The sequence below is a fragment of the Nannospalax galili genome, unplaced genomic scaffold (assembly GCF_000622305.1).
Source record: "Nannospalax galili isolate Female #2095 unplaced genomic scaffold, S.galili_v1.0 scaffold127, whole genome shotgun sequence".
In the NCBI taxonomy this organism is placed as follows: Eukaryota; Metazoa; Chordata; class Mammalia; order Rodentia; family Spalacidae; genus Nannospalax; species Nannospalax galili.
The window spans coordinates 4,595,340-4,607,627 of NW_008360326.1; the positions used below are offsets into that span (position 1 = coordinate 4,595,340).

General features: G+C 39.8%; 1 protein-coding gene across 2 annotated transcripts in view; it reads right to left on the reverse strand.

Annotated features, from left to right (window-relative positions):
• The window catches only part of Usp37 (ubiquitin specific peptidase 37), a 96,372-nt gene that overhangs the window by 38,063 nt on the left and 46,021 nt on the right, over window positions 1-12,288 (reverse strand). For both annotated transcript variants that reach the window (XM_029559991.1, XM_008825714.3), the window contains exons 11-14: window positions 8,917-9,078; window positions 4,672-4,803; window positions 4,403-4,526; window positions 2,571-2,761 (exon numbers count right to left, since the gene is read on the reverse strand). In XM_029559991.1, the coding sequence (XP_029415851.1) occupies window positions 2,571-2,761; window positions 4,403-4,526; window positions 4,672-4,803; window positions 8,917-9,078 (609 nt within the window). The remainder of the gene's footprint in view (window positions 1-2,570; window positions 2,762-4,402; window positions 4,527-4,671; window positions 4,804-8,916; window positions 9,079-12,288) is intronic.

A 12,288-nucleotide genomic window follows, 5' to 3' on the forward strand; every position in this document is an offset into this window, starting at 1 on the left:
AATTTCTAATATAATTAAGACCTTTGGTCTTTGCCCAAGTTTTATCTACATAGCACATGGTAATTACAAGTACCAGACTGGTAGAACTAACCTTCTTGGATGTTTAACAGCCATACTTTGAGGCCTATACTAATTTGGTCAGAGGGACTTAAAGGATAGTTTTTGCTCCTTGTTCCCCAAGGTCAACTAAGTTCCAGGGGACTATAAGCATCTCTCAAAATGTCCTGTAACTGTCCTGAGTCACCTATCCTCTTAATCAAGGAGGCCATGGAGACCCCACCAGATGGACTTGAACCAGTGTCCAGTCTACAAAGAGGAGGGTCAACACAGAGGAAACATTTCCTCCATGCTTCCACGTGAAGCCAGCCATGGTCGAGCAGGACCTTTGACTTATCTTCACATGGATGGAACTCTCAAGCCCATGTGACCCCTGAAGAATGGATCCTCAAATGACCTTAAGAGTAAAAATAAATTTGGTTTATCTGGGCCAACTGTATGGTCTTAAACACCCAAAAGGAAAGTATAGCCAAAGATTAAAGGGCTCAATATAATTCTTTAAGAGTCCATGTATATACTAAAGGCTACCTAAACAAGAAATGATGCCAGACGGGAGATATCTTCCTTTGAGTTGTTGGCCAAGGTGGCCCAAGAGCCTCCCGGAAAGTAACCCAGAACAGAACTGGGAAAATAAACAGCAGACCCCAGTCTTATCTAAAGGAATATTGGCAACTGACTGCTGCTAGATGAGGAAGAGCTGATCTTCCTAAAACAAGGAACTCGAGATAGACTGACCAGACTCAGCAGATGGACAAGCACTTGGGAACAGCTGGGGGTGCCGACAACACAGTGGACAGTAACAGGGATGACAGAATATATGGGCTGGGGGACTATAGGAGGGTGCCATTTGGGATGTGGGTATATAGATGAATAAGATTGTTTGGGATGTTCTGTATGAAATACACAAAAAACCTCAAAAAAATGAGTTATATTTGAGGAAGAAGCATAAAAATTTGCTTCATGTTAAATAGTAGAGGTGAAAAAACATTACCATTGAAATCGTTTTTTGAGCTTTTAAAACTTCATACAATTATTTCCCACTCAAATCCAGAGCCCCCTCTCCATCCATGCCTCCCCTATCTACCCACCAAACCCTATTCACTCTGCCATACATACTGAGTCCTACTCATTCAGGTGTTTGTACCCAAGTGTACTTCAGTGTAAATGTGTCCACTTGAGTCTAGTCAGCCCATCCAGTGGTTGTATGTAAGTCATACTCTTCCCTCACCCATAAGTCTCAAATAATTCTCAATCTAGTGCTGGCCTGCCACCTATTTTTAACTTCCCCTTTGGGCCCTTGTTTCATTGAGCTGATATGGGTCATGCACTTGACGCCACCACTGCCACAGGCTCACAAGAGCAAGCCTCCATTGGCCTGGAGCTCTCCACCTCCAATCATGAACCAGCCCTGGCTCTTACAATCTCTCTGCCTCTTCTGCAATGGTCCCTGAGCTGTGGGTGGGTGAGGTTCCATATAGGAGTCCCATCCTACATTCTACAGTCTCTTATTCTCTAAAAGTTGGCCAGATGTGGCCTTTTTTTTGAGTCAAGGTCTTGCTATGTAACCCTGGCTGGTCTGGAACTCAGAGAGCCACCTGCCTCTGCCTCATAAGTGCTGGGATTAAAGGCATGGAGGACCACACCTAGCTTCAGTAAATATTTATTGAATGAAAAACATATTAAGAGTCAACTGTGACATTAAGCTAAAAATAACAACAAAAAGCAGTTAAATTTATCTTTTATGCAGGGCGTGGTGGTACATGCCCTCAATCCCGGCAGAGGCAGGTGGAGCTCTGTGAGTTCAATGCCAGCCCGTTCTATATAGTGAGTTTCAGACCAGCTGAGACTACAGGGAGACCCTATCTCAAAAAGACAAAAAAAATTTTTTTTAATTTTTTTTTTTCTTTTGGCCTTTTTGAGACAGGGTCTCCCTGTAGCTCCAGCTGTCCTAGAACTCACTATGTAGACCAGGCTGGCCTTGAACTCACAGAGATCCACCTGCCTATGCCTCCCGAGTGCTGGGATTAAAGGTGTGTGCCACCACACCCGGCTATTTTTTAAATTTTTATTTATTTTTATGTGTATGTGTGTATTGCCTGCACGTAGGTAAGTGCATCCATCATGAGACTGTCTCAAAAAGCAAACAAACACTGAAAAAAGAAGTTTGGTAAAATTTGTGAGACTGCATTTTCCTCATGAGAAAAAAAGGAAAATAAGAATTCATAGCATTTTGGGGGGTAGGTCACAAGAAAGTTTTAATCATCTGCTATTAAGAATTAAAGAAGGGCCGGGCGGGGTGGCGCACGCCTTTAATCCCAGCACTCTAGAGGCAGAGGCAGGTGGAGAGGAGGGGCAGTGAGGAGAGGCAGATCTCTGTGAGTTCAAGGCCAGCCTGGTCTACATAGTGAGTTCCAGGCCAGCTGGGGCTACTGGGAGACCCGGTCTCAAAAAAAGACCAAAAAAAAAAAAATAAAAAATAAAGAAGGAAAAAGGTTTGTTTAGAGACTACTTACGCTTTACAAATGATAGAGTGCTGAACCTCAAACTCTAAATTAGTAATAACAGGGCAAGTGTATACTTTAGTAATTGAACTATCTGGTGAATTTTCTTCTCCAGGAACAGGTTCTGTCTTCCAAGTTTTATTCAGTTTTTCCATATCCTCCTTCAGCTGGTCTAAGCACTGACTTAAAAATTCATGAGCATCCTAAGAAGATAATATTTGTCATTAGAACAAAAAATTTCTTGCCACAATAGCTTATTAAACTGTGACTATACAGTTAAAACCTTGGAAATCAAGATATATATGAACAGGTCAGGTTTACTGTGATAAGGACTTTGAGGTACTTCTATCTTTTGAATAAAAACAAATGGCAAATGTTTAGCTCAGAGGAAGAACACTTGCATAACACACATGAGTCCCTGGATTCAAGCCCCAGCACGAACATAAAAATCCAGAAGGAAAAACAAAACAAAAAAATACTTTCCCTAGACAAAACTAAACCCCTCAATATTAAGAAACCCTAACAAACCAAGAAAAACTATAAGCAAAACAAACAATAATATCTTTTAAAAATATTTTTATTTTATGTGCATGAGTGTATTGCCTGCATGTAAGTGAGTGCACCTGTGTCATGCAATACCTCAGAGGTCAGAATAGGGTTTCAGATTCCACTGGAACTGGAGTTAAGGATGGTTCGTAGCCACCATGTGGGTGCTGGGAATCGAACTTGGGTCCTCTGTAAGAGCAGTCAGTGCTCTTAACTGCTGAGCCATCTCTCCAGCCCCAACAATACCTATTTTTAAAGATTTATTTTATTTTTAATTGTGTGTGTGTGTGTGTGTGTGTGTATACATGAATGCAGGTGCTCGATGAAGACAGAGGTGTCAGATCTCCTGGAGTAGGAGTTACAAGCAGTTATGAACTCCTAACATGGGTACTGGGAATCAACCTTGGGTCTTCCGGAAGAGCAGCATATACTCTTAACTACTGAGACTTCTCTCTAGCTCCTAGAGTTTATATTCTTAGCTAGTCAGTTCTGCTAACATAAATTAATAAATGACTCTATCTTTTTTTTGGTCTTTTTGAGACAGGGTCTCCCTGTAGCCCCAGCTGTCCTGGAACTCATTATGTAGAACAGGCTGGCCTTGAACTCACAGAGATCTGCCTGCCTCTGCCTCCTGAGTGCTGGGATTAAAGGCGTGAGCCACCATGCCCAGCTATGACTCCATTTTTTAAGTTATTTTTTACTGGCAGCCTACGTTTAGAAATTAAAATTTGATAAAGCTAGACATGATGGTATAAACCTAAAATCTTTCCTCTTGAAAAATCTCAAGAAGCAGGAAAGTCCTGGTCAGCCTGGGCTATATAGCCAAGACCCTGTTTCCAAAAAAAAAAAGGAGGGCTGGGGAAGTAGCTCAGCCCCAGTATTGCACAAACCAGTTGTGGTAACACCTGCAATCCCAAGAGGTGAATGGAGGAAGGAGGATCAGAAATTCAAGGTATGTAAGATGTTCAAGGCCAGCCTGGGTTACAAGAGCTATTGTCTCAAAATAAAATGAGCCGGGTGTGGTGGCAAATGCCTTTAAGCCCAGCACTTGGGAGGTGGAGGCAGGTGGATCTTTGTGAGTTCAAGGCCAGCCTGGTCTACATAGTGAGTTCCAGGACAGCTGGGGCTACAAGGAGACCCTGTCTCAAAAAAGACAAAAAAAACCAAAACAAAACAAAACAAAATAAAATGCATAGAAGAACCATACTGAACCTTATCATAACTCCTTAGGTTCTATAATCTTATGGTGATCATACTATATAAATCATATAGAACATTTCAAACAAATTAATACTCACATTCTGCATATAGCCAGAGAATCTCTCTGCTGTAGCAGAAATGGCATTTTTAACTTTCTTAAGCAATTCTTTTTTGGTCTCTGAATTACAAATATCTTTTTTCATAAGGAGGTTTGCAAAGCGTCTAACAAAAAGACAAAATTAGCATTATTTTAAAAACATTCAATGGCATAATATTTTAAAGATTACTAACAACAGCACATAAAAATTTAGGTCCCCCAAATCCCATTATTCTAAATCAATGAGGTCAGTGAGCAAATATATATTACCTGATAAGTGCATTGAGTGGAATTTTCTTCCAAGGGATACCTTGTTTAAGTAAGTCATTTGCAAATGACTGGAGTGAAAACAGAGACTGTAAAATTGCATTCATATAGCATGTATTTCCCAAGTTGGAGAACCTGTAAAGGAAAAGTGCTTGAAGTATGATGAGCATGTATAAAGGATTTCTCTATTTTTTTATTGGGGGGGGGGTCTTTTTGAGACAGGGTCTCCCTGTCGTCCCAGCTGTCCTGGAACTCATTATGTAGACCAGGCTGGCATTGAACTCACAGAGATCTGCCTGCCTCTGCCTCCCAAGTGCTGGGATTAAAGGCGTGGGCCACCATGCCCAGCCTGGGTTTCTCTATTTTGCATCAGAACCACCTGGATGGCACGTTAAACTACATACCATTGAATTCCAGCCCCCATCTCTGATTCAGTAGGTATGGAAAATATGGGGCAGAGGGAAACATACATTTCTAACAATTTATCAGATGATGTTGATCCTGCTGATCTGAAGTGAAATACTTTCAGAACCACTACACTATAACCTTGCAACACAAATTTTAGTTAAGGAATTTTTCTATTATGTTATTACCATCCTTTACACTCACTTTATGCTCTCTGTATATTAATATTATGTAGGAAATATTTGCTTCCAACTAATCACTTGCCTTTTTTCATATGCCTGGTACTAGAGAACATCACTGCTTTATTTCTTCATGTAAAATTTAATATTTTTAAACCCCATCACCTCCAAAATTTAATTTTTATAGTCAAATTTATCAATCATTTTGTTGAATTTTGATTTGAACCAGATTTACAAAGCCTTTCCCTATGTAAACATTATAGGGAAATTTAGTCACAACTTCTAGTACTTTAAGAGCTTTCTTTCCTTTAAATATTTATTTATGTGTATCAGTGGTTTGTCTGCATGTATTTAAGTGCACCCATGCATACAATGCCCAAGGATGCCAGAAGAGGGAGTTGGATCCCTTGGAACTGGAGACATTGATGGCTGTTAGCCGCCTTGTGGGTGTTGGGAACCAAACCCAGGTCCCCCGAGCCACGTTTTCAGCCTCTTTCTTCCTTCTAAAAATATTTTTAAATTTTGTTTTTATACTAGGTCTCTGATCTAATTAGAATTTGTTTTTAGCTGAGTGTGGTAGCTCATGCTTTTTAATCCTAGCACTTGGAAGGCAGAGGCAGGTGGATCTCTGTGAAATCAAGTCCAGCCTGGTCCATATATAAGCAAGTTGCAGGTCAGCTGGGGTTACATGGAGACCCTGTCTCAAAAAAACTCAAAACAAAAACAACTAAACTACACATATACACACACAGAACTCATCAACAATAAGAATTTCTTATTGCATACAGTTAAAAAGCAAATGCGTCTTTTTTCAAAATGCCTATTTTAGTATATTTTAAATGTCCTTCTTTGTGTCAACAGTCAGGACTTTCTCTTCTACTGATCTATGCATTTTTTAGTACTGTTAAAGTCTGATTGAGACAGGGTCTCCCTATAGCCCCAGGTGGCCCTACTAGTACTTGCTAGGTAGGCCAGGCTGGCGTACATATATACAAATAAATGAAATAAATCTTTAAAAAAAAAGAAAAGAACAATCTAGGGTGGTGGTACATGCCTAGATTATTAGCACTTGGGAAGTAGAGGCAGGAGGATCAGGAGTCAAAGGTCATTCTTAAATATATGAAACCCTGTCTCACCCCAGACGTGGTGGCGCACGCCTTTAATCCCAGCACTCGGAAGTCAGAGGCAGGCAGATCTCTGTGAATTCAAGGCCAGCCTAGAACAGCTGGGGCTACAGGGAGACCCTGTCTCAAAAAAGACAAAAAAAAAACCCCAAACAAAAAAAAACCCAAAACAAAACATATATATATATATATATATATGAAACCCTGTCTCATAAAAAAGTATTAAAACATCTAGTTTTAAAAATATTTATTATTTTATGTATATGAGTGTATTGCCTGCATGTATGTAAATGCACCCATGATGTGCAATGCCCAAGGAGGTCAGAAGAGAGCATTGGATCCCCTGGAACTGGAGTTACAGACAGTTGTTAGTCACCATGTGGGTGCTGGCAACTGAATACAGGTCCTCTGCAAGATGAGCCAGTGCTCTTAACCTCTGAGCCACTTCTCCAGCCCCTAAAACATATCTAAACAAAACATGCATTTAAACCTGAATTATAGTTGAGGAAAAGGGAAAACTTATTTTCATTAACATGGTTAAAAGTTTTATATTAAGCTGAGTGTAGTGGTGCAAGTCTTTAATGCCAGAATTCTGGAGGCAGTGGCAGAGGGATCTCAGAGTTTGAGGCCAGTCTGGTCTACATAGCAAGTTCCAGGCCAGCTGGGACTACAGGAAGACCCTGTCTCAAAAAGACCAAAAAGAAAAAGTAACAACAACAAAGAAAGAAAAAACTGCATTAAAATAGATGAAGCTAAGGATAACTCAGGGGTAAGCACTTGCCTAGCATGCATTAGACTTTGGTTTTAGTCCCCAGCATCATGAAAACAAAATAAAACAAAAATATTAAGTCCATGATTAATGGACAATGAAAAAATCAGAGAACAGAGATGTAATGTAACAGAGAGGTTAAGAATGCACCTGGAATCATGGGCCTGGGCATATGGCTCAGTTGATAAATGATTGCAAAGCAAGCAGAGGACATGAGTTTGGATCCTAAGTAGTCACATAAAAGCTAGTCATGGCACTGTGTATCTGTAGTCCTAGTGCTGGAGATGCAGAGACAGGCAGATCCTTGGAGCTTGTTGACCAGCTGGTCTAGTCAAACAGGTGAGCTCCAGGTTTAGTGAGAGACCCTGTCTCACAACCATCTGTAACTATACTTCCAGGGAATCAGACGCCCTCTTTTGGCCTCTGTGGGCACTGCACAATACCGGTACACTTACATGCAGTTTGCAAAACACTCATACACATAAAATTTTTTAAAGAGTTCAAAACAGGGCTGGAGAGATGGCTCAGCAGTTAAGAGCACTGACTGCTCTTGCAGAGGACCCGGGTTTGATTCCCAGCACCCACATGGTGGCTACGAACCGTCCTTAACTCCAGTTCCAGGGGAATCTGACACCCTCTTCTCACCTCTGCAGCACTGCACGACATGGGTGCACTCACATACATGCAGGCAATACACTCATACACATTAAAAAAAAAAAAGTTCAAAACAAATAAGGTGAAGAGAGACTGAAGAAGACAATATCACTCTCTAGCCTCCACATGCACATGCACCCACATGAAAACACAGACACACAAATCCAACTGGAGTACTATTGCTTAAATTTACCACTGCTGTCCTACTAATATCATTTTGAGTATGTTAATTAACTTCATTAAGCCCTGCAGAGTTAAACTTCAATAAACTCTTAAGGAGTTCCTACCGGTTGTTTAAAGAAAAAAAAAACGCACTTAAACATTTAGCACATAGTATTCTACAATCTCATCTTTGTATTGGAGAATATATAAAAAATGTTGAAAATACCTAGATAATTGGCTGAAACATACTGCTCAGTTGGAGATTACTTATTTTCTTTTCTTTTTTTTTTTTCTGTCTTTTTGAGACAGGGTCTCCCCGTAGCCCCAGCTGTCCTGGAACTATGTAGACCAGGCTGGCCTTGAAGTCACAGAGAATCCGCCTGCCTCTGCCTCCCAAGTGTTGGGATTAAAGGCATGCACCACCACACCCGGCTTACGTATTTTCTTTTAAAAAAAAAAATTATTTATTTTTATTTGATGTGTATGAGGATACTGCCTGCACGTATGTAAGAGCACCCATGTTATGTAGTACCATGGAGGTCAGAAGAGGGCATCAGATCCCCTAGAACTGGAGTTACAGATGGTTGTTAGTGGCCATGTGGGTGCCTGCATTTGAACCCAGGTCTTCTGCAAGAGCAGCCAGTGCTCTTAACCAATCAGTGATCTCTCCAGACCCTCATTTTCTCCTTTAAAATGCTATCAGACAGACAGATGTACACACACATTTCAAGGTTCAAAAACTTTTTGGAGACCAGATAATGGATTTCGTATTTATAGATGTAATGAATCTTTAATAACTGATTGAATTTCTAAGTATTTTAAAACCAAAAAAATTAATACAAATCCTTTCATTATTATAATATTTTTTACAACAAATGGAGCATAACTCAGTTAAATCACTTTACAAGAAAGAAAAAAAAAGGAGGAATTAAAAAAAGAAAGAGAATTTACCAACCCCTGCAATTGCTGCTGTTGGTGAGAAGAAAGGGGCATCCTTGGTTTGTTCCAGCCTGTGTAATCCTGGTTACATCTCAGTTTTTTAACGGACAGAGGAGCTGGCTGAGGAAGAAATCCCAAACTTCTTTTGGCAGAAGGAGTCTGGCTTGAAACATTACTCCTATAAAATGAATAAATAAGGAAGCAAAACAAAATTTTCAATACTTTTTCTCTCTAGTAGATTCAGAGACATCAATATCTAAAGGAAAAAAGTCTCAAACGGGAAATATTGCTCCCTTGGGAGGAAAACTTGTAAGACAGATTACTAAGTCTTTATAGAAAACTTAAAGAGGTTCACATGTTTAACCTCTAATCTAAAAAAATCCAACTTAATAGCTTGAGAAAAGCTATATAGTTTAACTTTTTAATTTACTTTTATAAACAATGATATCACATTAGTTTACTTAGTTTTGGTCAAATTCAGGCAGTAGATTTTTATTACCACTGCAAATAATATTTAATTTTTAAAAGAATGTCCTCAAATGTTTATTGCTTGGAGCAGAAAAGTTAGTGGGTATTTTAAATTTTGCTAGATAGTGTAACTGTTTTCCAAAAAGGTTAAATCAATTTTTAGTCCCTTGAATGTTGAATTTCCATTACTTATCATTACAACCCTGTTTATCAGTATGGGATCACTTGATCTCACTGTTATTTTAATTTGCATTCCTGATTATACTTGAAGCAGAACATCGTTTTATATAGTCTCTAAATTGCTTTTCTACATTCTTATAATTTTTTTCTTTTATCATAAATTTGATTTTTCAGTATTTTATGATTTCTTATTTTATGCATATCTGAAAGGCCACTAAGGATCTGAAAGCTGTCACTTTAAAGGAGGAATGTATGCCATTCTGGTGGTACAATGGTGGAGTCAGTAGATGTGCAAGGCCAAACAACGGGGCTAGATAAAGTTGCTGGCCCAAAGGGCATTGAATCTTTGCTGCACATGCACATACACATGCTTAAATATGCAGTTAGGCCAGCGAGACCACTCAGTATGAAAAGGCACTTGCTGCTGAGCCTGAGGAGCTCACACATAAGGGGAAGGAGAGAATCGATTCCTGCAAGATGTCTGATGTTCACATATGTATTATGCCACAAATGCTTGCTCCCTCCCCCAAATAAATGTTAAAAATGTTAAAAAAAAAAAAAAGCCAAGAGTAATGCTGAACTTATGTGTCACTGAACATATTGAGGTAAACAGAAGTACCCAATACACACCACCAAACATAACAGAGCTCAGGGCTGGATTAATCCATATGTGAGCTTCCCCTGCTATGCTGAGATGTTCCTCACTGAAAAGGAACAAACTTCCTCAGTCAGAAGAGTAAGTTACACAGAAATAAAAATGTATGGCATGAGGGTAATTGAGCATAAAAAAAATGCAAATAAAAGTTTAAAAAGAGAGTCGGGCATGGTGGCGCATTCCTTTAGTCACAGCACTGGGAGGCAGAGGCAGGTGGATCTCTGTGAGTTCAAAGGCCAGCCTGGTCTACCTATTGAGTTCCAGGACAGCTGGGGCTACAAGGAGACCCTGTCTCAAAAAGACCAATAATAATAATAATAATAATAAATGTAATTTAAAAAATAATAAAATAATAATAATAAATGTAATTTTATTTTTTGGTCTTTTTGAGACAGGGTCTCCCTGTAGCCCCAGCTGTCCTGGAACTCACTATGTAGACCAGGCTGGACTTGAACTCACAGAGATCCACCTGCCTCTGTCTCCTGAGTGCTGGGATTAAAGGTGTGTGCCACCACACCCAGCTTACATTTATTATTTTATTGTGCCTGTGTATGTCTGTGTGTGATCATGTACACTTGCACATGCCATGATATACGTGTGGAGGTCAGAGGACAGCCTGTAGGAATCAATTCTCTCTTTGCAACATGTGGATTCCCAAGGATAGGACTCAAACAGGCTTGGGAGCAAATGCATTTACCTGCTATCTCACTGGCCCTTATCAATTTTCTTAACAGGTTTAAAGCTTTGTTTTCCACCAGGCACAAAACATTCATGCCAGCTGCTTTGGAGGCAGAAGCAGCAGATCTTGGGAGTTTGAGGCCAGCTATCTACACTGCAAGTTCCTGGACAGCCAGGGCTACATAACTGAGATCCTATCTCAAAAAAAAAAAAAAAAGCTTTCTTCTCTATTTACATCTTTGAGCCCATTTATGTCACTGATATTTTAAGACAAGTAGCTGGGCATGGAAGCAGATGCCTTTAATCTCAGCACTCAAGGGACAGAGAGGGGCAGGTGGATCTGTGAGTTCCAGGCCAGCCAGGGCTACATAGTAAGATCTGTCTCAAAAGAACCAAAAGTGTCTTATTTACTTTTCTATAAGGAAAATCAATTGAGTCCCAAAATATTTATTGCTTGTTTGGGCTCTAAGTCAGAAGGATCAAAAACTTAAGGTCAGGGAGGGCAACAGTAAGAGGAACCAGAATACTCAAAAGGAAAAACTCTCCCAAGAACTCCTTACTAACCATTTCTCAATCCTAAAAGTTGCCATGAGCTATCAGCTTCACCCTTTACTACAGTTCCCTAAGTATATGGTTTAGGCAGTTCATGATGCACGTGCATACACACACCTCATCCTTTTGGGTTCAGCTTTTCTACATCTTTATATTGTAGCTGGGTCTTTCACATGGCACATAGATAATCTTCATTTAAATAAAAAATAATTTTGCTTAATCGGAATATTTATTGTATTTATATAAATTAGTATGCTGTAAAATTAAATTTAGACTGGGCATGGTGGTGCAGTCTTTAAACCCAGCAGAGGCAGGTGTATCTCTGAGAGATCCCAGCCTGGTCTATATAGCAAGTTCCAGGTCAGCTGGGGCTACAGGGAAATCCTGTCTCAAAAAGTCCTAAAAATAAACAAATAAATTTAGTATATTATTTGGGACCAGTGAGATGGCTCAGTGGATAAAGGTGCTTGCTAACAAGCCTACTGATCTGCATTCCATCTCCAGGACCTACAAAGAAGGAGAAAATCAACTCCTGTAAGTTCTTTGTCCTACACATAACCTGCCCCTCAATAAATAAAATATATTTTTAAAAAATTTAATAAGCCAGATGTGGGGGTGTATGCCTTTAAATCAAGTACTCAGGAAGCAGAGGCAGGTGGATCTCTAGGAGACTGAAGCTAGCCTGGTGTACTATAGCAAGTTCCAGGCTAAGAAGACTCGATCTCAAAAACGAAACAAAACAGGGGCTGGAGAGTCAGCGGTTAAGAACACTGGTTGTTCTTGCAGAAGACCTGGGTTTGAATCCCAGCACCCACATGGCAGCTAACAACTGTTTGTACTCCAGTCCCCGGGGTT